At 35.5% G+C, this 24,682-nt stretch overlaps 2 protein-coding genes across 5 annotated transcripts; one reads left to right on the forward strand and one right to left on the reverse strand.

Moving 5' to 3' along the window:
- The first annotated feature begins 1,884 nt into the window (after positions 1–1,884).
- LOC306879299 (cilium assembly protein DZIP1-like) lies at positions 1,885–19,779 on the forward strand. 4 transcript variants are annotated; one of them, XM_079432124.1, is made up of 19 exons: positions 1,940–2,221; positions 3,278–3,387; positions 3,672–4,289; positions 7,523–7,607; positions 9,243–9,373; positions 9,464–9,622; positions 9,864–9,992; positions 10,093–10,155; positions 10,227–10,355; positions 10,630–10,678; positions 10,790–10,837; positions 11,985–12,044; positions 12,757–12,905; positions 13,026–13,212; positions 14,658–14,799; positions 16,945–17,279; positions 17,375–17,517; positions 19,009–19,180; positions 19,425–19,779. In XM_079432124.1, the coding sequence occupies exons 2-19, from the start codon at positions 3,385–3,387 to the stop codon at positions 19,505–19,507; spliced, it is 2,685 nt and encodes an 894-aa protein (XP_079288250.1). In that variant the 5' UTR covers positions 1,940–2,221; positions 3,278–3,384; the 3' UTR covers positions 19,508–19,779. The 4 variants fall into 4 exon arrangements, with proteins under 4 accessions (XP_079288251.1, XP_079288250.1, XP_079288252.1 ...); XM_079432125.1 differs by lacking the exon at positions 11,985–12,044 and having other exon boundaries at positions 1,885–2,221; XM_079432126.1 differs by lacking the exon at positions 11,985–12,044 and having other exon boundaries at positions 2,025–2,221; positions 3,278–3,425.
- Positions 19,193–24,122, reverse strand: LOC306879300 (claudin-10-like). The gene is made up of 5 exons (XM_079432128.1): positions 23,728–24,122; positions 22,706–22,867; positions 22,540–22,621; positions 20,426–20,533; positions 19,193–20,185 (listed from the first exon to the last, which is right to left on the reverse strand). The coding sequence occupies exons 1-5, from the start codon at positions 24,107–24,109 to the stop codon at positions 19,966–19,968; spliced, it is 954 nt and encodes a 317-aa protein (XP_079288254.1). The 5' UTR covers positions 24,110–24,122; the 3' UTR covers positions 19,193–19,965.
- Positions 24,123–24,682: the final 560 nt, after the last annotated feature.

Below are 24,682 nucleotides of genomic sequence, written 5' to 3' on the forward strand. Positions count from 1 at the left end.
AATACTCACTTCGTTATGGTGATGTTGTTTGAATGTTGTTTTGGTCTCCTGGTTATGTGAACACAGATTTAGTGTTAAACTGTAGGTAGTATGATGGATAGTAATCTATACTTTTATATTTTACATTATACTCTTATATTAATATGGAACAATATATAAAATGCATACAGCAAATGAGTAACATTCTTAAAAGCATAATAATACATGCATATATTAGCCTTTGCTCATTCCTGTTGTGTTGTGTATTTTCATAAGTACACACATACACAGGCTATAGACTGTATAATACTAATAATCTTAATATATGATGACATTGGTGACATTTAATATTTTTTATTTTAGTATTAGTTGCTTTGTCTCACTTTAAACATTCCATTCTGTTTGATAAAACTACAGAAAACCAGTAGATATTATCAAAGTTTCAAATGATTTCAAAATTCAGAAAAATGAACTTGACACTTTAAGCTTAGCAAAAGCAAACCTGTAGCTCTGTTTTATTTCCATCTGGTTTCCTTTTAGGCATCATTTTATTTTTCTTAATATTGTGTAAATAATCAGGTATTAATAAAGTTGAAGTGAATCAATAAAAGTTATGCTCAGTGTTGGGGAGTAACTTGTTACATGTGATGGAATTACATAATTTAATTACAAAATAAAGGTAATTGTAATCAGTTACAGTTACTGGGGAAAAATTCATAATTAAAATATAGTTACTTATGAAAATGTTTACAAAGGGGGTTACATCTGATTTTTCTTTTTCTTTTTTACGCACCCACATACAAATTCAATTGACTTCTTTCATAAATCGCATGACTGCTCTAAAATAAGAGACAGGAGTTTAGGACACAGAGTATGCTTAGCGATAACTGTTTTATTTCCTATTCGGGTTTATGCATATGGTTTATTTTTGTAAGATTAACTGTTCTTTCAGGCATTGTTAGATGCAAGTGTTTCCTGTCATAGCTATGCTTTTGAAGATTTGATTTCAAAAAGAGTATCATAGCTGTTACAGTTTTTTTCAACTGCTTACACACAAAATCTTTGTCACACAATTTCTGACACTCAAACAGCAGAAGCACACACCAAATCTGCAAAACCGTACGCTGATTCCTGGCCTTTGACTCAGTTTTCAATTTCATAAAACACTTTTGGCAAAACACGACACACAATTCTCTATATAACACACACAAATCAAACAGGAATTAATGGCAAAGGTGTTTGCAAATGTTTGCTATTGAGATGTGTTTGTGATATTTTGAATGCAGTGCTTCATTTTGCAAGAGATGTGAGGTATTTTGAATTTTGTGTACGCAGTTCTTAGATTTGTGTGTAAAGTTTTGAAAAAAAGAGGCAAAGTTTTGAAAATGTGTGTAAGCAGTTGAAAAAGTGTTTTTAAATCTGTATTTAAACTTAGAATGATCTCAAAAGGGGTGTTAAAATCTGGTTTTGTGCTTTAAATGAAATTATTATAATCTTAATTGAAGAGATGAAGGATTTTGAAAGTCTGGCAGTAATCAGTGTTGAGTACTACTGTAAGGTTAACCCTGCCTGCTTTACGTTCACATTTAGTCATTTAGCAGACGCTTTTATACAAAGCAACTTACAAATGAGGGCAATAGAAGCAATCAAAACACATTAGAAATTTAGAAAAGTAATCACACTGTAAAAAAAAAAAGTTGAGCCAACTTAAAATTTTAAGGCAACCAGCTTCAGCAGATTTTTGAGTTTTCTCAACTTGTTGTTTTACGTTTATACAACAAAAAGTTGAGAATCTCCAACAAAAATAAGTTGAGAGAACTCAAAATCTGCTGAAGCTGGTTGCCTTAAATTTTAAATTGGCTCAACTTTTTTTTTTTTTTTTTTTTTTTTTTTTTTTTTTTTTACAGTGCAGGAAAGTAAGTTACTTTCATAAAGTCATTGAAATAGTTGCACTATTCCCAGCACTGGCAGTGGGTTTGTTGCGGGGCCTGTGAGAGGCTCCCTGCGGGACTCCTGCAGATCCTCGCCCGCCCTTCCCCCTCCTCGAGCCCCGGAGATGAGATGAGGCTCGCTCCAGGAATGCGCTCTGGATCTCACACTTTTGGGGGAATCATTTTATTTCTGCCTGTGTTAAAGTTTACTAAAACCGTGTATCGTTTGTTTGCCTCGCAGCTCAGGGCTGAAGCGGATTTTACGTACTTCTGCATGCATTGTTTGCAAAAACTTCTTCGCCCGCCGAGAGGTAAGAGCCATTGCATCTGTCCTTCCCGTTATTGGGTGAGTCGCCGAAACTCTTTGGTTTACCGTGAAAATGGCCCAAAACGAACTTTGTTATATTTATCCCTCACTTCGTTGTATTGCATTGGAATTTAGACCTTTCGTCTGGTTTAACCAACCTTTCCGTCACGTTCCCATGCACGAGTCCCCCTTTTGTTCGTAACTGAGCTTGTCCCAATTTGAGATTTTTTGAAGGGGCAGTAATCTGAGAAGAAGACTGTTGAAATGCTCCAGACCAGACAGAGATGTTCAGAGTTCAGTCTGTGTAAAAGAAATGGTCAAATCTCATGAAAGTGAATCTGTAAAACACCCAGGCCACATTTCACTCTAAGATCAAAGAAATAAATACTTAATACTTTATATTTTCCATGAAGGCAATGAAGCCTATTTAAAATAATTAAGATATTAATATTTGCATAAAAGATGTTAAGCTTTTTTTTGTTGCATTGTGACATTAAACCTAGCAAATTTTTAATCATTGTTTTGTTGTAAAGTGAAAAAAAAAATAGTGATATATTATTTAATTAATACTAAAGTGGCAGTATTTGACGCATGGTTTTTGTTGCACTGCATTTTCTAAATAAAAAATCTCATGAAAGTAATAATAGTTCACAATGTATAAATACGTCTCATTTTCTTTGAAGTATTCATATATCTGAATAAAAAAGATGAATTAAAGCAAACATTATAATGTATTAAGGCGAATATACACATTTAGCACGTATATTCGCCTTCCAGTCCTTTTAAATAGTCTTCAAACGTAGTCATGAACAAGAAACATGTCCCTTATATGTGACGTAAGTAATTATTGTGGGATAATACAATAATAGTTTTAATTAAACTGCAATCTTATGATTAGGAATATATCCTTTAGAAGAAGAAACCCGTTTAGGATTTTAAAAAATGCTAATTTTATGAAATAATACATTATAAAAACGATCAACGATTGTGATAAATAACAGGTAAAATGTAAAAGGCCTTTAACATGCACGTGCTTTTCCTCCTCTCTGTTCTCGTGCAGTGTGTGCTGTGCAAACTGGGACACGCGCTCTTGTTTCCATAGAAACGCACAAGACGCCTTGATACTGCTGTGCCGATCATTCATCAAGACTTCACAAAAACAGCAAGATGGTAAGGAGACAAGCGACACCACGACTCAGCGAAATAAGGTGGAATTTATATTATATCGACGATTTAACCGTTTTATTCCCGCATTTAACCTGTTTAATGATCGCTAGTAGTCATGTGGACCTGCTGTGTTGTTGCTGTTAGCTGGTAACGATTAGCTTGCAGTGGTGGAATCAACCAGGAATGTTTTTATGCGTGACCTTAAGAAATGGGCTGGTTTATTGATAGAATACACGTCTGTTTTTTTTTTTGGAAGAATTCACCTAGCTCTTTGTTTCCCCCTGCAGCCATTTTATGACAACGTTTACTACCCGTACCCCTCAGATCCCCCGGGAACCCATTCCTCAGCAGGGATCCCGTCTCTCTTGAGCTCTCCTCAGAGTCAGCCCTCATCCGGCAGCCTGAGCAGACCGGCCGCATCCAGCATGTCCGGACCGCTTCTGTCCTCCGGAGCCGCTGGCATCCCCCCGCCTTTCAAGTTCAGAGCCCGGCGTGAGAATGTAGACTGGCGTCGGATCAACGCTGTGGATGTGGACCGGGTGGCTTCTGAATTGGACTGCCACACTCTACAGGAGCACATCACGGAGGTGACGTTCTGCAGCGTGGAGGGCGAGCGCTGCCAGCGCTGTCAGAGCCCCGTGGACCCGGCCCTGATTAAGCTCTTCCGGCTGGCCCAGCTAACCGTGGAGTACCTGCTGCACTCCCAAGACTGCCTCAGCATCAGCCTGCAGGCGGCCGAGGAGAGGCTTCAGGCGGAGGCGCGCGAGAGGGAGCAGCTCTGCGTCCAGCTGCAGAAAAAAACCCAGGAGGCCAAGACGCTAAAGGAGGAACTGAAGCAGAGGAAGAAGATCATAGCCTCTCAGCAAGCCATGTTCAGCACAGGGATCGGTGCCAATTACCACAAGGTCTGTACAGCCCCGTGGTGGAGTGTGAATGTCTGTATTAGCATTTTCATTGTCACCTCCCCCCTCAAGGCCAGACTCCGTTCCACCCCTGTCTCACAGTTCATTGACCCTGGTGAATGTAACGTGTGCTTTTCTCACATTTGATGGTGTGAAGGAGCAACATTAAGGCTGAATCCCAGTTCGCGTACTATGCTCTGATCAGTGTTAGTTGTTGTTAAAATCATTATTTATTGAAAATAATTTTCGTTAAGTGAGATAAAGCTTAAATAAAATATTAAGATTAGATGAGAAACATAAACTTAAAAAACTTCAAAGCAAATTAGAAATGCCCTTGCAACTAACAGAAATAAAATCCTTAAAATGATTGCAGTGGCATTTCTAAATTAAGACGTAAGGACTAAAATTACTAAAAATTTTATTAAATCTAAGTAAAAATATATATTTTTAATTAATAGGTTCAAATTATAAAAGCACATAAAATTATTAAAATTTTAACTAAAATTAAAATAAAAAAATGTATAATACTGCAAAAAATGTAGGTTTTTAATGCAAATTTCTGTTAAAAAGTAATTTTTTATTTATTATTTTTTATTTTAGGAGTATTTTTTGCACATAGACGGCATTAAAGTTATCAGGCATGGACTAAAAGTAAGCAAACTACCAATTTTGATTTCATGGCATCTTTAAAAGTATGTACTTTACCATCACTAGTGCAGTATGTGCTTTTTTTATCTAGTAAATGTATGTGATTTAGTATTCATTCTAAATGAAGTGGTGTCAACACTTTTAAGTCCTTAATCAGGCCTGCAGGCCGGGACAGGATTAGCTAATCACCAGACGCTGTGTTTTTTGGACAAGGCATTCAGGATTTGGAGAATGGAGCAGATGGGGTCAGCTGGTGATGATGACTTGTACTCCTCTTATAAAAGAGTGGAGGAAACAAATCAAAGCACCCATCCCCCCCATCATCCCCTCCCACTCATCTCATCAATGAAATAAAACCGCATACTGCATTGCTTTTAGAAACATTTCGGTCTTTGCACCTCGGCTATATCTGCTGTTTGCTCATTTGCAATCGTGGAACTGTCACTCCTGATTGTGGCCAGCTGTTGCCAAGGCAAAACCTGGTGTTTCATGTGGTTGCTAGGAAAAGCACAGGTGCCTGAAAGCAGAATCGAAATGAAAGTGCTGCTCATGGTTTTCTGTTTAATTCAGAATCAAGTGTTTTTGGCTGTGAGCAATGAAGTGGCTACCTAAATGTAGATCTGATCTGATTCATTTTCCACTAAAATCTAAAAAAATAAGTAGCATTTTGCATAAATACGAGGCCTATTTTTAGTAACAATAAGATTTTTTTGCATTGTGATATTATAGCGACATTTCTGCCTATAATTTTCAATTTTGTAATGATTCTCATTTGTTTACTAATATATATATTTTTATTTAATTTATATATTTTTTTCAAATGAAATTAAAAAGGCAGTACAACAAATACTACACAATATAAATTATATATATATATATATATAATATTACAATAGCTAATGATTATAAAAAGAGTGAGATATTTTTAGCATATGAATTGAGAGAATTGACGGGGGAAATGTCATGAAAATGATGTCAAAATTGGGAAAAAATTTAAGCAAAAATTTAAATATATAATTTAGCATTTTAAAATAATATAAATTCGCAACAAAACTTGTTATTATTACTGTAACCCAGGTGAAAAACAAGTGTACTTCCATAATGTACTTAAAGTGCTCTATTTTCACGCACAAATTTTGTACTTAATACTAAAAATTATTCTTTAGTACTTCTTAAAATAAACTTAAGATCATCTAAGTGTACTCAACTGTGCTATTTTGAGACACCATGAATATGAACTAAAATGCACATTTAACAAACTATATCTGCATTTAAAAAATGTATTTAGTCACCCCTTGTAGTACACTTGAACCTATCTTTCATACACTAGTACACTCAAGTGTACTTCAAGTAACTAAATACATTTTTTAAAATGTAGAGATAGCATGTTAAAAGTGCATTTAGTTCATATTCATGGTGTCTCAAAATAGAACAGTTGAGTACACTTAGATGATCTTAAGTTTATTTTAAGAAGCACTAAAGGATAATTTTTAGTATATTAAGTACAAAATTAGTGCGTGAAAATAGAGCACTTTAAGTACATTATGGAAGTGTACTCGTTTTTCACCTGGGAATAAATAGATTATAATCCTCTTTAGACATAATAAATTTTGTATTATTATTATTTTATTCAAATAAAATCAGCATAAATATAAACCAGTACAATGAATAGTACCATGATATAGACTTACAATTATGAAAAATATATATATTATTATTTATTTTTTTTACAAAAAAGTAGAATGGCATATCAAAAAATTCTGATCTTTAAATAACCTTAATTTTCTCTTTAAAATTTTTTCCTTTGACTTTGAGCTGAAATTGGACCCTGATATATCTTTACAGTTTTCTTGAGGTTCCTGCAGTTCTGTAATACACTGTCTTGGTCTTTATTCAACACCTGCTGAGGCTGCAGATTGACACCAATGGATCCTAAACACATAATTGCATTTCACAGTTGATTTGGGAAGTTATGTTAGTGCAGCAATGCAATTATGTCACACAGTGGGAGTTTTACGGAGACAGTCTTCCCTGTCTTGTTGCAGAAAAAAGTCAAATGCAGAGCGTGTGTTTGTGATGGGTATCAGTGGCAGTGTGGTTAAATTTGCATGAGAGTACCAGACGGGCGTTTTGGCTGCTAAATGTGGTGTATGATGTGCAGCGTTGAGGATTTTCCACATATCCGTGAATTGGAGCGAGAGGTAGAGCGGGGAAAAGATGTAACATCAACCCTGCACCACCCGGTGTTTCCATGGCAACATGCCCACATTGTCTCTTGGCATTATTGGTGAGTGGAGTGTGAGTGACAGCTGTGTTGAGCTGCACCGACACCTGCTCATCACCTGAGCGGGGCTCCTGCTCACTTTAACCTTCAGCAACATTTCTCCTAGGAACATTTCCTTTTTAGATCACCCAAAAAGAAATATTCTGTCATCATTTACTCACCCTTACCATGTTTTCCCAACCTATATGACTGTTTTTCCAATGGAATACAAAAGAAGTCACTTAAGTATAAGTCATCTGTATTAAACTTCACAGATGTGGTGTCACGTAAATTAATAAAGCCCCTGATTTTGTTTGTGTTTCAGTGCCAACACTGTGAGAAAGCCTTCATGAATGCCTCTTTCCTACAAAGTCACATGCAGCGCAGACATCCAACGGAGTTTGACATCAGTGAGTTCAAACTGTGTGCTGAATCACTTCACAATGTGTGTCTGTTGTATTTTCCTTGCCTTTGTGAAAAAGAAGTACACATTTAGCATGCTATTGAAGAGTACTTATGGAAATAATATACTTTAAAAGAAAAAACGTAAATGCAAACTAAATGTTGTGTTTTCAGGGAACTGCATGGAAATTGCAATTAAAAAAATGGCTTATAGTTTTTTATAATACATACATTTAATTTATAATAAATTAAAAGAATATGTAATATGGTTTTTATAAAACATACATTTAAAAAAATATATAATTTAGAATACTTTAAAACATATTATAGATTTTTATATTTTAATTAAAATGTATAATTTATAATGAATAATTGTATATTAAATGCAAAGTGCTGAACTTTAGAGCATTTTTACCTACATAAGTACATCTATTAGTACATCTTTATATGTAATTTTAAAATAACTTCTATTGCCTTTGAAATATGGTTAAAGCGTACAGCCAAATGTAATGACATGCATTTATAAATAGAAAATATACTTTAATGTAATTTCTGTTGGAACTATTATCTATTTAAATGTATTTGTAATGATAAAGTTGCCATATAGTACATTTAAAATATATATATTTAAATTTTTAAAATGGCACAGTTAAAATTCTAATCTACTACTTTACTTGTGCTTTAGTATGTCAGTCAACACATCAAATTAAGTACTTCTATAAAACATGAAAAAATATTATTACAATGTGATTTAACAACTATTTCAAATTTAATTAGGTGAAAAAAATTTAAAATGTATTTGTCATTACAAAGTGCACTTTTAGTGTGTTATGAAACAGTCTCTCTTTAAGTACACTTAAAGGTGGTATAAGCGACTTCTGGAAGCCAATGTTGATATTTGAAATCACCAAAACAAACACGCCCCTACCCCAAAAGGGTCTCGCCTCTATTTTGATAGCTCCGCCCCACACATACAGTGCCCTCCAAAAGTATTGGAACAGTAAGGCCAATTCCTTTATTTATCTTCTAAGTTGTGTATCAGATCCAGATGAAAATACCTGTAAATAAAAGCTGAAATGTTAATCTCTCATCTCATATTCATCTTTTGATGTCAAACCCAAATGTTTTCAGTCTACAGCAAAAATAAAGGAATTGGCCTTACTGTTCCAATACTTTTGGAGGGCACTGTACATAGCCTACGCAACCCAGGCAATGATTAGTTCTGAAACAAAGCAAAACTGCTGCCGCGTTCTATTTATGACGTGCGGACACAAATTTCAAATGTCGAGCCGCGCAGCATCCAGTGTAGACAGCATCACTGATTATAATGACTTTTATAGTATTTTGGCGCGCAGTTCGCATCCGGTGTAGACACGGTGTAACATTGGTTTTGCTTTGTTTCACAGAACTAATCATTGCATGGGTTGCGTAGGCTGCGCATATGTGGGGCGGAGCCTTTTGCGGTAGGGGCGTGTTTGTTTTGGTGATTTCAAATATTAACATTGGCTTCCAGAAATCGCTTACCCCACCTTTAATTAATATTTTGTATTACCTGCAAGTACAGCAAAATTTACTTGTAAGATTTGAAGTACACTGCGAGTGCACATTCAGTACAGTTAACAACAACATCTCATATTTTCCAGAACTGATGAATGATAATCAGAAAAAAATTCAGACCATGAAGTTACAAGACGAAATCAACAAACTGCAAGAGCAGTTGACCCTGGTCACGTCCCAAATGGAGACCCAGCAGAAAGACTACACTGCTAAACAGGTTAGAGGAGACAAAAGAGACACCATGTTTTTAATAGAATTATTTGTTACTGGTATTTTAAATAAGTATGTCATACTCTATTTTCTCCAGGAGAAAGAGCTCATTCAAAGGCAGGAAGAGTTTAAGAGACAACTGGAAATATGGAAAGAAGAAGAAAAAATGCGGATGAACAGCAAAATAGATGAAGTCAAGCAAGCCTGTCGGCGGGACATGGATTCAATGCATCAGAAGAACAGAAACCTAGAAAATGTGTGTTTTTATTTCATTTACTCAACCTTATCTTATCTTATAAAATACAGTAATAACATTTATAATATTATATACTATAATACTATATAATATGCTGGATTGCCAAACTTTGCTGGATTCAAATTAACATGGTGGTAAAGGATAAAATACATTGATCAAACAAGGCAAAAATGTATAGAAGTATTGATATTATGTGATGTGATTATACTGAAATGGCATTATGGTACTTTCCTCTCCTCAGGAGATGCTAAAATTACAGCAGACAAATATGCAGGAAAGTGTGCAGCCGGTACAGACACAGCCCAGTACATCAGCCAGCAATGAACACTGGCAGGAAGTTGTTAAACTTCAGCACAAACTCCACAAACAAGTAAGAGATACAACATTCAGATGATTTAGGACAGTCCAATACACCACACCTTAGAATGGAAATTGCTGTAGTTTTAAAGCTGATGTTTTTCTTTACTCAGGAGGTGAAGTGGGCAGGGAAAATGCAAAACATAAAGGAGGAACATGACAGTGAAAAAAGTCTGGTAGGTCTAACAGCTGTTTAAATATAGAAATAGCTCATGTATCCACATATCCATTATATCTGTTCCATCAGCTTCAGGAGGAGCTGTTCAAACTGCACTCGGCCGTGTCAGAAGGGAGAGAGGAATCACGACGACAGGTGCAGGAGCTGAGACACAGGCTGCAGGAGCAGCAGCAGATTATTGCTTCCCAAAACAAGCAGGTCAGTACTGTATCCCATTCCCAGCACAGGAAGAGGCTTGGTTGTTCAGGATTTCCTGTATTAGCGCAGCGGCCCACAACATAATCTTTAGGTTCAGGCTGAAGGAGTGTACGGGTGAGAACGTATCCGGACGTTTGTGTAATTATCATCACACTGATTGTGTTGTCAGCTCGTCATCCTGCAGGTTGTTCTTTCAGTGAAACCTAAGTTTGAAGTGACGGCTCAGATAATGTGTTGCTGACTGGGTTTTTTTGCTGTTTTGTTTATATAACAGATGAAACAGATCTCGTCAAAGCCGTCAGCAATAACAGTACAGCGTGAAGGTATGTAGACTATATTATTTTTGGACAAACCTAATAGAACTTTTTAATATATGAGAGATGGATTTTCCTCAGAATGAAAAAATATATAATTTTTTATATTTTTGGTTTCAGTGGTTGCTGCCCCAGCTCCAGAGACTAAAGCTAAAGTGGTGCTCAGCGGTAAGTCCTTGCATAATATGGTGTTGTTAGATAATGTCAAAATAATATCGATCCCTAAACATCATGTAGATCACAGTTCACACACTGTGACCTAATTAGGCATGAAGTGATAAATCTTCAAAAAATAAATACAATTTCTTCAAAGATTCATAACCTGCTGCAATTATCAAAGATTTGCATGTTGTAATATCAGGCTTATGGAACAAAGGATGTTGCTTTATTACCAAAAAGTAAGATCAGAGCAATGTCAAAAAAAATTTTTTTTCTTTATTGCATCATGCTGCGAAGCAAAATTGCATTGGTCCAAAATCATGCTGTATTTTAAACATTAAATATATTCTGATTTGCTTGGATTTTGTTGCTTTGTTCAGCAATTCACTGTCAGTGAGGACAGAAACATTACTTGATAAACTTGATGTGTAACAACTAAATCTGTCAGACCTAATACTGTTCTACTGTTCAAAAGTTTGAGGTCAGCAAAGTTTTTAATGTTTTCGACAGAAGTCTCCTCATATAGGCTGCATTTATTTGATTATAAATACAATAAATATAGTAATATTGTGAAATTTTACAATTTAAAATGACATTTTAAAATATATTAAAATAGAAAACGGTTATTTATTCCTGATGCCAAAGCTTTGATTTCTACAGTCTTCAGTGTCACATGATTCTTCAGAAATTTTATGCTGATTTGGTGTTCAAGAATCGTTTCAGTGCATCAGTGGCTTGATAACTTTGTGGAAACCATGATACTTTTCAGGATTCTTTGATGAATAGAAAGCACAGCATTTGCTTGAATTTGAAATCTTTTGTATCATTATACATGTCTTTACTGTCACATTTGATCAGTGGAATGCTTTACTGCTGAACAAAATTATTCTTTTTTTTTACTTTCTGACCCCAAACTTCTGAACTGTAGTTTATGTCTGCTGAAGGTTAACTTTGTGTTTTTGGTGTACATTAGCATAGAGATGGCTTCAAATCTAATGTACTGTACATGTAAATAACTGACACATGATGTAATGGGGTCTTTAATCAACATGTGGTCAGTATGGGTAATATCAGTGCAAAATAAGGGGGTTAGATATGAATATGTCCATCCATAACCCCTGCGCTCTTCTCTGACCTCTTTGCACTGTTCTATTAGAGCAGTCCAGCTCAGTCCATAAACTGGATCCTATAGTGGAGCTGTCTGAGGAGGAGAAAGGTAAAGTAGTAGAGTGATTGAGTATAGACGTCTGTGGCATGCTCGCATCCGTCTGCATGGATCCGTGGCTCAGGTCTGTGTGTTCAGTCTGAGCATGTGCTAAAGTGAAGTGCTGAGCATGCCAAACTAAAGGCATGAGCTGGAAGATCTGTCTCCTCAGATGTTAAATTGATCAAAAGTAAAAGTAAAGACAGATTTCTTCTTCAAATAAATGCTGTTCATTGGAACAAAGCATCCTGCAAAAATATATCACAGTTTCCACAAACATATTAAGCAGCATAACTGTTTTGAACATTGATAATAGTAAGAAATTATTCTTGTGTAGCAAATCAGCATATTAGAAAGATTTCTGAAGGATTGTGTGACACAGAAGACTGAAGTGAATAAATTATATAAAACATTTTTTTTTTAATGATTTTAAATTTCAGTCTTTAGTATATTTTTGATCAAATAAATGCAGCCTTGGTGAGCATGACAGGGTTTTTTTGTTATTTGTTTGTTTTACTTTGTCTCTATGCAGCTGCTTTATAGAGCAATGGTGTGCATCTTTTTATGCTATAAGAGTATTTTCCAAAACCATGTTATGATGTTAAATGTTTTAAATGTAGCATCTGCCACTGCAATTGTAGAATGGCAGAAAATGTATTCCAGAGCATGTGTCATCCAACATGATGAGTGCCACTTACCATGACCATTCGTCTTATATTTTCAGATTCCTCTAGCATCTCTGAAGGTCACACAGAGAGCTGGTCGTGGCAGCAGGAACTGCAGGAGCTGTTGAAGAACCCGGGTTTAAGGAGAGACATGCGTCTGGCAGCTCAGCAGAACCTTGAAGATAGACTGCAGAGCTTAGGCATCAAGGTAGTTAGTGTCAACCTGCATTACAAAATAAATTATGACAAAAATATATGGAGGATACAGCTGGACTGCAGTTGAGCAGCCATGGCACTATATGACCTCAATGTCTATCATATTGTTCAGGGAGTCAGTGGTCTCTCTAAAGAGGTGTTTAAGAGCACCATGACCCAGGTTATAACTGATCGTCAGAAGAGACAGGAAGAGGATCCAGTGTATTGGAGGGCTCTGAAAGAGATCAGCCATAAATTGGAGCAGAGAGTGAAGGAGAGGAACACAGAGCAGCCAGCCAGACCCAAACAACATGAACAAGGTCGGGATTTGCCCTCACAGTTTCAAGGTTGAGAACAAGACTTTAAACATTTGTTTTATGTCTATTCCCAACATGTTTATTACCGTTAATTAAAACTAAAACCAAAACCATTAAACACTTTTTGCATTTTACAATTGTTGCTTAGTTTAACTTGAAGTACTAAAGTAACTTTACTTTACTTACTTTACTTTTGTCATTTAGCAGACGCTTTTGTCCAAAGCGACTTACAAATAAGAAAAAGTAACTAAAACTAAAAAGTTACAACTCTATAAATACTATATACCCACATATTAAGAAAATAAAGAAATTAAATAAAATTGACACATGCATATAACAACATTTCAATAATAAACATATCAATGAAAAAATTTAATAAAAAGCGATACTACTATCCCTTGCCGGTGTCCCTGCCCGGAGGAGTCGCACGGTAGAGTCGATGGTCTTTACACTCTTTAACTAACACTAACTAAGTAACATAGTTACAAAAACATAGTTTTTAGTTTTATTACTAACATAGTTTTAGTAACTAACACTAAAACTGAAATAAAAATTAATAAAAGATATATAGACATGTTAAAAAAATAAACATGGCATGACAAACTGACAACTTTCAAATTAAAATGAAAATATATCAATAAAAACTAATTTAAAATATTAATAAAAACTATAATAATATGTAAATGGTATTTCACCCAGTTTTTGTGAGTGCTTTTTATTTATGTGGATGTTTTGTTGCTCGCATAATTTACATTTTAGTGGCATGCATGAGTTTCTTTCAGTCAGGATTAGGGCTGGGCGATAAAACGATAACGATATGTATCGCGATAGACACGTGAACGATATCAATAAAAAATGTGTTAGATAAAACGTTCGATATTTTTTATTCTTTGTCGGAAGAAAACAAAGGTTGCGAAGCAAGTTTGGTTGCATTAACAAAGGCACTCGCTCTCTGGTAACCTAGCAACGTAGGGAGTGACACGCTAACAGCCAATCATGTAACAGTATCATGTTTGGTTGCGCCATATCGTTGTCTCGTGTCTAAGTGCGCGCGCGCGGCTGAGAGTGCACGTCTGCAGCCAGACCTGGCTGGTCTGCTGGATTCCTCTTCATTAGCAGAAAATGAGTGCCGCAGCGAGCGAGGAAATTGTAAATAAAAGAGAAAGTCAGCTCGCCAGTATGGCAGTTTTTTGGATATTATAAGTCTGACCGTAGTCAGACCAAATGTCGTCTGCAAATTATGCAAGACCGTCGTCCCCGCCAAGACTGGTAATACCACGAACTTGATGTACCACCTTAAAAAAATATCAATAATTATCGATATCGACCGATATGAAACACTGATATCGTGATACAGTTTTCAGCCATATCGCCCAGCCCTAGTCAGGATGCTGCCTTAGAAGGCTTATGTAGACAGTAGAGCTGATTTTTGCCTTATTCTCTTGCAGTGGTTCAGTCCAGACCCAGATCCAGCAGTTTTCCATCTACAGTAACTCGAGTGGTGTCAGGCCCTGCTCCTAAACAGCAGCACACCCCACAACCAACTCCACGCACCCTGCCCAAGACCTCCACACCGCCACAGCATGACAGGTACAGTTAGGGGTGGGCGATAGGGCAAAAATATCATATCACAATTTTTTTTTTGAAAATCACGATTCTTTGTCATGTTGGTTTTACTATTTTGTCTGAGCATTACAGCCAAACTAATTTCCCTATTATAAAGACAAAGCCTTTCAAGATTACAAAATATAAAAAAGAATGGTGGATATTTAGGCCAAAGTGGGCGAAGATAAAAATCTTTATCATTATTTTATATTTGTTATTAAAGAATAAGAACAAAGATACACATTACAAATACACATAATATACAAATAAAACAAACAGTGTTTTATTTTCAGGTACAATAGGTGTATTTAGCAGAGCATTCAAGAAATTGAATGAACAAATATCAAAATAAAACACTATATAGATTGATTCCTATTAAAGCAACTGTATTATTTTTTTCAATCAAGAGTAGTGAGTTTTTTTTCCTCTTTGTGTTTTGTTGTTTTAACATTAAAGAATAAACTTTTTATCATCTGTCTGTCAATTCTGTCATAGTATTTTTATATTCATAGTTTTAAACCTGAATGAGTTTCTTTCTTCTGCTGAACATAAATGTTATTTTGAGGAACGTGGAAAACCAAACAGTTGCTGGTCCACAGTGACTTCCATAGTATTTCATTTTTTTTAATTCTACTATCAAAGTCAATGTGGACCAGCAACTGTTTGGTTACCCACATTCTGCAAAATATCTTCTTTATCTACTACGATATTTCTTCAAAAGCAGATCATGGAGACATTTTTATCGTCCACGATCAAAAATCGTCTTATCGAACACCCCTAAGGTACAACATTTACTCTGGCCTTCATGAAAGTAGTAGTTTTTTATCTTCAGATAAATAACATAAAAATTGAATTAAAATAACTCAAATGAAACAGGCTCTATTTATATTCTTATATTAGTTATAATGCACAATGTATACATTTTTATTGTATATTTATTATCTTTTAATTGTTGTCTGCTGACATATCCAAGCATGGTTTTATTAATGCACAGTTATTGTATTTGTAATATTTTTTTATATATATATTTTTATTTTGTTAGTTTTTACATTTTTAGTTAATTTTATAGTTAGTTTTTATTAATTTATATTTCGGTTTTAGTTTTTATTTTAATATAAAAATGTTGCCTAATGTTATAAACTAAACAAAACAAACTTTTTTATATTTTATTTTCAATTAATGTGTATTTTAATTAATAAATGTTAATTATTGTTAGTTATAAAATTTAGGTAACACTTTATTTTAAGGTGTCTTTGTTAAACGTTACTGTCACGAATCCTGGCCATGCACTTCCACTCATTCACCACCAGAGGTCACCCGTTCACCACATGGACTTTCACACTACACAGCACATTGGACTCCATTTCCCATCATGCATTGCACTGACGACACACAGCTGGCACCAATCTCTCATTACCCTGATTGCACTGCCCATCTCACAATCACCATCACACACACCATATAAGCCTGGGCCTTGCTCTTGCTCAGAGCCGAGTATTGTTAGCCTAGTCTACCTTACAAAGCGTTTCCCTGTTTCCATAGTTAGTTTTCCCGTGTCTTGATTCCTGCCCGTGTTCCTGGATTATTCTCTCTGCCTTGCCCTTTCTGGATTCTGTACGCCGATCGTCGACCCTCGCTTGTTCCACGGATTGCTCTGTCTTGCCTCTGCCATACCTGTTTGCTGTCTCCCGACCCTGCCTGTATGACCATGTTTTATAATAAAGCTTTGCACATGGATCCGCACGTCTCACGTCTCGTCAGCCCTGTTACAGTTACATGTACTTAATATTATATAATAACAATTAATTATGCATAATTACATGCAAGTAACCCTTATAACTAACCCTAATTATATAGTTAGTACATGTAGTTAATTAATATTGTTCAGTATTTAAATGTATTATTACACAGCAACAAGGACACCTTAAAATAACTCACAATCAAGTTTCAATCAGACATGTGTCACATTATAGAAGCGAACTGTGCTTCGCAAGTGCCATTTCCTGTTTACTTTATTTTGTTTGTTGTTCATCACTGATTTTATTATGTTATCACTTTATCAATTTGTGATGTTTTGTGCAATGCCTTTTTCTGGGTTGTATGAACATGCATATTGCATCTCGCCTGCAGAACTCCTCCATTCAGCTCTGATGAAGAATCATCCGAGGAAGAGGAATCGTCTGAGGAAGAAACCCCTCAAACACAGAAGAAATCCGCCCTGGTCAACAGCACCACAGTCAAGGCCCAGACTGCTAAAACACAGCAACGCTCGACCCCTCACGCTCCTGCTGTGTGCTCCGCTGCTCCCGTGATCAGTGCGGACAGAAGGGACGTGACGGCTCTGAGCGAGAGCGAGAGCGAGAGCGACAGCGAGTGGACCGACGGCAGCGAGATGGTGGAGATCAACCTCTCACAGCTGCACAAACACACTGACCAGAATGGAAACGTGCAGAAGATAACTCACAGTAAGACTGCTTATGTCAGGACGGTGTGGAGTTGTTTTATTGCAACTGGAAACAGAAATGTTACAAATGTATTATTGTTTATGTGTTTTCTGTAGGTAATGTCAAAACTCTTAGCAAAAGCCTTGAAAAACAGCTGGAAGCACGAGGCCCAAAGAAACCAGCAGGGGGCGTTAATATGTTGCTTGGAAAGCCAACAGCTGTCAAAAATATAAAGGAAGATGCAAGGAAAGAGATAAAGGTGAGACCTGCTCCTTTAAACAGAGACAGACGTTTACATTATGCAAAGGTAAATAAATGTGACATTGTAATCTACCACAACAGGTGGAAAATTTCAACATTTATTGAAGTACTTTGGCAGTTAATTAAATTTTTATTGAGAAGCCACATGTTTACATTATGCAGAGTGTTAAATAATAACATACATTATTAATAAAAGTTACAGTAAACACTTATTCAGGTAATGTAGCTCATCATCATAACTGTAGTAAATATTGTAGATATACACTACTGTTCAAAAGTTTGGGGTTTGTACGTTTTTAAAGAATGAATGTTTTTATTCAGCAAGGATGCATAAAATCGATCAAAAGTAACCGTAAAGACATTTATAATATTAAACTATTTAAAATATTAATTTTAGTTTTTTAAATAATTCATTCATCAAATGTTTTTGCACAGCAAGTATATTTGAATGATTTTGGAAGGATCATGTGACACTGAAGACTGGAGTAATGCAGGGTTCGTATATATAGTTATTTCTTAAAAATCCATTTTTTCACTGTAAGTACAATAAATGTCAACGTAAACTAAATTAAATATAAATAAAAAAATAATATACAAATTTAAGTTATTATATTTCAGCTAGTTAGTTTAACTTGATGTACTAAAGAACTAAAACTGAAATGTGACAATTTTTTTTAATTAAGATTTGTACATCTGAAAGCTGAATAAATAAGCTTTTTATAATAGGATAATATTTGGCCGAGATGCAACTATTTGAAAATCTCGAATCTGCGGGTTCAAAATAAATCAAAATATTGAGAAAATCGCCTTTAAAGTTGTCTAAATGAAGTTCTTAGCAATGCATATTACTAATCAAAACTTAAGTTTTGATATATTTATGGTAGGACGTTTACAAAATATCTTCATGGAACATGTGATTTTGGCATAAAAGAAAAATTAATTTTGGCCCATACAATGTATTGTTGGCTATTGCTACAGATATACCCATGTGACTTACGACTGTGGTCCAGGATCACAAATGAAAATGAATAAAAACTGTATAGATATTGAAAAATAAACAAGCTCATAAAAATGACTAAAATTACTAATTAAATAAATAATAAAGTTTAATTAAATGTTAAATGAAAACATAAAAACTAATTCAAAACATTAATAAAAACCATAATAGGATCTCAGTAATACTGAAATAAAACTGGATTAATAGATGCTGAAATTAATAAATTACATATATATTAAAATAGCAAACATTTAAAATTGCAGTATTTCACAATATTCCTGTTTCTATTGTATTTTTTTTATAAAAAATATCCAGCCTTAGTGAGCATATTAGACTGACTTCAAAAGCATGTACTGACCCCACATTTGTGAATGGTAGGTATAATTCCATAAAGTTTATTTATTTGATTTTTGCATTTCTTTCTCCTGAAATGAGTTAGTCTTTATCTCTATGCTAGATTTGTAATGGGTTGTTCTGCCCTGTTGCTTTCAGTACACAGATGAAGATGATGAGGATGATGACTGGGATATCTCCTCTTTGGAGGATGTGCCCGCTGTAACCAAACCCAGCCAATGTCCCGTACCCACCAGGAAGAGCCTGGACAAGAGTCTGGACACCAGCACAAGTGTGTGGGGCTCATCGACGGGCAAAGGACAGAAGCCAGGTACACAGAATTCATTATTAACTCAAAATATTTTATTAATGAGAAATCATGGCTTTAAATGATTTGCATCTAAAACCTCCGATTGCTTGCAGAAAAGGGACTGTGCTTTTTTCATATAATCTTAACCATTGTCATACAAATTTGGATTTTTTTTTAAATAATTTAATTGATACGTTAATATTACTTGTTATAGTTTAGTAGAAAGACTGGCTGTGATTTTGATTTCTTTCTTTGTGTTTCTTAGGCCTCACAGACGCAGGAACCGGCAGCACTCTCAAGAGCAGTTTAGTGACCGTCAGCGATTGGGATGATTCAGATGAGATATAATAAAATGCAGCAGAGAAATACCAAAACATCCTCAAGTTAATATACCTTATAATTGTAATATCCAGTATCTATTGTAGCTCAGGCTTAGTGATCATTCAGGGACAGCCGTGCAAAAACAGTTTGATGTTAACAGTGTTAAAGGAAATATACAGGTACAAGTACACCTCAAACTAAAGAACAGCCAAGGGATGTTGCACTTTAATATGATTGCCTCGTATTTTTTAATAATTTATGTAATGTGTAAAATACTGATTTATTAAATTCACTTTTTCAAACACGTCAATGATTTTTTGTTTTGAACATACAAGCAGTTACATTTAATCATTTATTACAAATGAGGATAATAGAAGCAATCAAACCAACAAAGGAGCAACATGTAAAAGCTTTGACAAGCATCCTGCTGTATCTCAATGGATAAAGCATTGGAATTTTTCTAAGTAATGTTTTTAAACATTGAGTTACACAGTTGAGTCTATAAGGGTTCTGACAGTTCTTGGAAACTGGCTTTCTTGTGTTCCTCTCCTCCCTCTACTCTGTCTGTTTTCTCTGTTCACTCTGTATGATTGTTGTGAAGGAGGGATGATGACTGTTGTGGGTCTGGACGAGCCCGGCAGCATGTACAGCCGTCTGGTGCGTGCTGTCATGTAGGTTGGGGGTCTCCTGGGTTTCTTGGTAAACCTGAGGAAATGCAAAAAACATTGAAAACACACAGTACACTACTATTAAGAAATTCCGCATTCAGCAAGGATGCACTACATTGATAAATGTCTATGGCATTTATGATTTTATGAAAGATTTTTATTTCTAACAAATGCTGTTTTTTATATATTCAACAAATACTTTAAAAATGTGTCAGTTTCCACAAAAATAGTAAGTCGCTGTTCAATGTTGATAATAATACAGTGCAATGAGCCAGACCTTCGTGGGAATGACTTTCTCGCAGAGAAATAGCACATGACTGCACTCCCACATATGACCAGACACGAACCTCCCCAGCCGACGAAAAGAGCTGCACCCAGCTCAAACCTGAGAAAAATAAAAACCTTAAAGGTGAGGTTTCTAAAAATGTTATTTCAAAATACATTCTCTTAACCCAGTTAATTATTCTTTGACCACTTTAAGTATGCCATTCAGGGGGCTTTATCTCCCCCTAAAATACTAGCAAAGTCTCCCAGGCACAATCAAAACATTTAGAGCGGGCTGCTCTGATACGTTAATCTCTTCCAGCTCAACCAATAGTAAGAGTTTGGGGCGTGGCTAATGTAGCTGACTGAACTGGGCTAATTTAAATTGTTGATTTTTCTCCGGCAGGTTACAGTACATTCACACTGGGCTTCGGCGTCGACAGAGATTATTGTACTATAGGGAGATGAGAGGGTCCGTATTACTTACTATTGGAGAAAGCGTAATTTACTAACCAATCAGATTACAGCCTTGATGTCATTGAATTTCAGTCAGAGTTGTGCGACACTCGATCGCCGTTTCTAGTCGGAGTACTGCAGGTTTTTGAAAATGTAAGCAGTTTTTGCAGCTCGCTGTTCTAAATTATGATGATTTGTGATTTTTTTATATGTTAATGACATTAATTACGAGTCGTTTCAGTCAAAATCATTCAGTTGCGCGCAAGTTCAAGACCATTTGCGATTCATAGATTTCACATCTGAAAGAGACGCAAATTTTTTTTTTATTCTACCAATGATAAAACTGCAGTAGATGTTAAGTTTTGTGCAGGAAGGCCACTGATAAGGAGCATTATTTGAACTGTGTTTATGCTCACTACGATATACTGGTTTTCAATTTGCATAACATTGAATGTTAAATATGTACATTATGGTATGGGAATTGCATAGTTTTGATATTTGGGATATGGTCATTGGGCTGCTTTTGGGCTCTTTTGATTGGCCATTGGGCTAGTTTAGTTATGCAGACCTGGTGGTTAAGCCAGAACGTTTTTAGTCTATGTGGGACTATAGCTAATGTGTTATGGGGAAAAGGACTAACCATAATAAGCAGAGACAGACAATAGAACATAGATGACATAATAAATGTTTAAACTGAGAAATTTTACAATTTTATGCACAAAATCCATTTTAAATGAGTCTTGGCCCACAGGACACGACGGCGCTTCTGGACCATCTTCACATATGGCTTCTTTTTTGCATGATAGAGCCTTAGTTGGCATCTGCAGATGGCACGGCAGATTGTGTTTACCGACAGTGGTTTCTGGAAGTATTCCTGGGCCCATTTAGAACCGTCAATGACAGAATCATGCCGATGAGTGATGCAGTGTCATCTGAGGGCCCAAAGACCACGGACATCCAACAAAGGTCTTCGGCCTTGTCCCTTACGCACAGATTTCTCCAGGTCCTCTGAATCTTTTGATGATGTTATGCACTGTAGATGATGAGATTTGCAAAGTCTTTGCAATTTGATGTTGAGGAACGTTGTTTTTAAAGTATTCCACAATCTTTTTACACACTTTTTCACAGATTGGAGAGCCTCTGCCCATCTTTACTTCTGAGAGACTCTGCCTCTCTGACATCCCTTTTATAGCTAATCATGTTACAGACCTGATATCAGTTAACTTAATTAGTTGCTAGATGTTCTCCCAGCTGAATCTTTTCAAATTCAATAGCTTTGTCAGCCCTTTGTTGCTCCCGTGCCAACTTTTTTGAGACCAATAGCTGGCATCAAATTTGAAATGAGCTCATTTAGTGGATAAAAGTGTAAAATGTCTCCAATTAAACATTTGTTATGTTATCTATGTTCTATTGTGAATAAAATATTGTCTCATGTGATTTGAAAGTCTTTTTGTTTTCATTTTAGTCAAATTTAAAAAACGTCCCAACATTTCCAGAATTCGGGTTGTAGTAAAAGACGTTTGCAAATGTTGTTTTAATATTATTTTTTATTTGTAATTTCTCTAGGTGACAGAAATGACATGCCTCACCTTTAAGCACTTTCATATATGTTATTATTACTGAAAAAAATATCAATGTGTGACTATTTTAAAATACATCATAGTTACATACTTCTGTTCCAAGTAATATGGATCCACAAAGTTTGAACGAACTTTATTTCCCCACCAGGAGTACACTATCATACCACAAAAACCTGCCAAACAGACACAGCAACACATCAGTTTATGATACTCAAAATATGCTTTATGCAAAAATGTTCAAGAAGAAAGGTTTGTACCAGATGCCATGTACGTCAACGCTGCTGCAAATGTAACTCTGGCGTTGGCGAGTTCAGAGCCTCCGATTTTGGTACATTTCATCCCAATGAGGGCAAGAACAGCCCCCCAGAAGCCAAAAATCACAGAGACGACAGCCAGGGCCCTGCATACATGGAGAAAAACTAACAAACCAGAAAGAGATACATGAAAAGCATGTCCTATGGAAGCTTATTTCCACCAAAAAATTATAATAATTTGAAAAGTGATTTGTGACTTTATTCTATAATTCAGATGACTTCTCTGGCAATTCTGACTTTTTATAAAAGATTTCAAAATCAGAATCACAATATATAAACTTGCAATTCTGAGAAAAATGTCAAAAATTGTAAGGGGAAAAAGCAAGAATTCTGAGTTTATAGCTCATGATTTTGACTTTTTTTTCCTTGCAATTCTGAACTATTCTACTACTATTCTATTTTACTTCTATTTTATTTATCTCCTGATTCAGAAACTTAATTTTATAAGTAATAATATAAATAGTACATGCATCATATAGGCTGCATTTGTTTGATTGAAAAACAGTAAAACGGTGATATTGTGAATTTTTAATATGTAATTTATTCCTTTAATGGTAAAAATTAACTTTCAAGATTTGAAAGAATAGTTTTGTGGAAACTGTGATACAGAATTCTTTGAATAGAAAGTTCAATAGAATACAATTTATTTTAAATATAAATCTTTTGAAACAATATGAATGTCTTTACTGTCACTTGATCAACAAAGTGTTTATTTTGATTATTTCTTCAAATTAAATAAATCTTACTGTGCCCATACTTTAGAACAGTATTGTAAATAAAATACTCAAAATAAAAGCAAACATTCAAAAACTTTTACAACAAATTTATATTGCCTTACACACTAAACATACAGTAGCCTATCAATCTAATAATGTATTCTCTTTCTCCTAAGAACCATGAGCCTGTAATTAATTTTTTTTTTCACCAAATCATGACACGTCTCAGTTTCAACAGTGATTCCTTACCAGGCAGGTCCATCATGGAGGGGTAGTATTTACAGTCAGATACTCCTGTGGTGTCTGAGACACAGTCCATCCAGAGGTTGGAATAGTAATTACCGGTGGTCAGAACCACAGAGCCGACCTCCGAGAAGGTCCAGTACTCAGTGGCCAGAGTGGAACAGATCAAAATCCAGCCACTTAAACACGACAAAAAACAACCGATCTCCACATACATCACCACTGTTCGCTGCCTCATACTGCCAGCTTCATACGACTGATGAACAGTTGAAAGATCTATAGAACGAGAGTTCCTGAACTGCTGAGAGGTTTCATGCCAACATGGAATAAAATTACATGGTGGCGTGCGTCCTTGGAGGACAGCTTCCTCCTGTCTTGGTATCTGCATCCACAGTGCTTTCTTCGGCATATTGCAGCTTCAAACTGGTAAAACTACATGGTTTTACCTCATAAGCAGTTTCACATTCCATGAGATTTGTCCGATCTCTGAATCTGACAACCAGGGTCACCAGGTCAAGACATGATATGACCTTTCCCCAGGGCATCATTGGCCAGATAAAAGTGCATTCAATCAGTTAAGGATCAAAAAGAAGCGATATATGAAAAGTATGGGAAGTAATCATCACCTATTATTTCATCCTCCAGGCAGAAAGGTCTGATAGTTAAGTCTTTAAAGTAAAAGATTTAAGGTTTCATTCACGGCCACAGAAAGACATGCAGAACTAATAGTGCAGGACTTGTGTTGTTTTTGAAAGAACATTGAATGGCTATTAGAAATAATATTGTCCTATGAAGTATGTTCTTCTTAAATATGATATTTATCTTCTATGCAGGCTCATATGTCATATAAGATGTAAGTTATACGTGATGATTGCAGCAGAGCGGCACGAACAGTGAAACTCGAACTGTTTATGTATAAACAATATTCAGCAACGTTGTAAATACTCGCAGAAATGGAGAC

The sequence above is a fragment of the Barbus barbus genome (assembly GCF_936440315.1).
Source record: "Barbus barbus genome assembly, chromosome: 13".
Lineage (NCBI taxonomy): Eukaryota > Metazoa > Chordata > Actinopteri > Cypriniformes > Cyprinidae > Barbus > Barbus barbus.

Excerpts from the sequence above, each read along its gene's own strand:
- LOC306879299 (XM_079432124.1), top strand. Across the intron at positions 10,679-10,789 it reads AATAACAGTACAGCGTGAAG|TGGTTGCTGCCCCAGCTCCA; the intron begins GTATGTAGACTA and ends TTTTGGTTTCAG. Across the intron at positions 12,906-13,025 it reads TGCAGAGCTTAGGCATCAAG|GGAGTCAGTGGTCTCTCTAA; the intron begins GTAGTTAGTGTC and ends CATATTGTTCAG.
- LOC306879300 (XM_079432128.1), bottom strand. The coding sequence starts at position 24,109 with ATGCAGATACCAAGACAGGAGGAAGCTGTCCTCCAAGGACGCACGCCA. Across the intron at positions 22,622-22,705 it reads GTTGACGTACATGGCATCTG|GTTTTTGTGGTATGATAGTG; the intron begins GTACAAACCTTT and ends TCTGTTTGGCAG. Across the intron at positions 20,534-22,539 it reads CCATATTACTTGGAACAGAA|GTTTGAGCTGGGTGCAGCTC; the intron begins GTATGTAACTAT and ends TATTTTTCTCAG.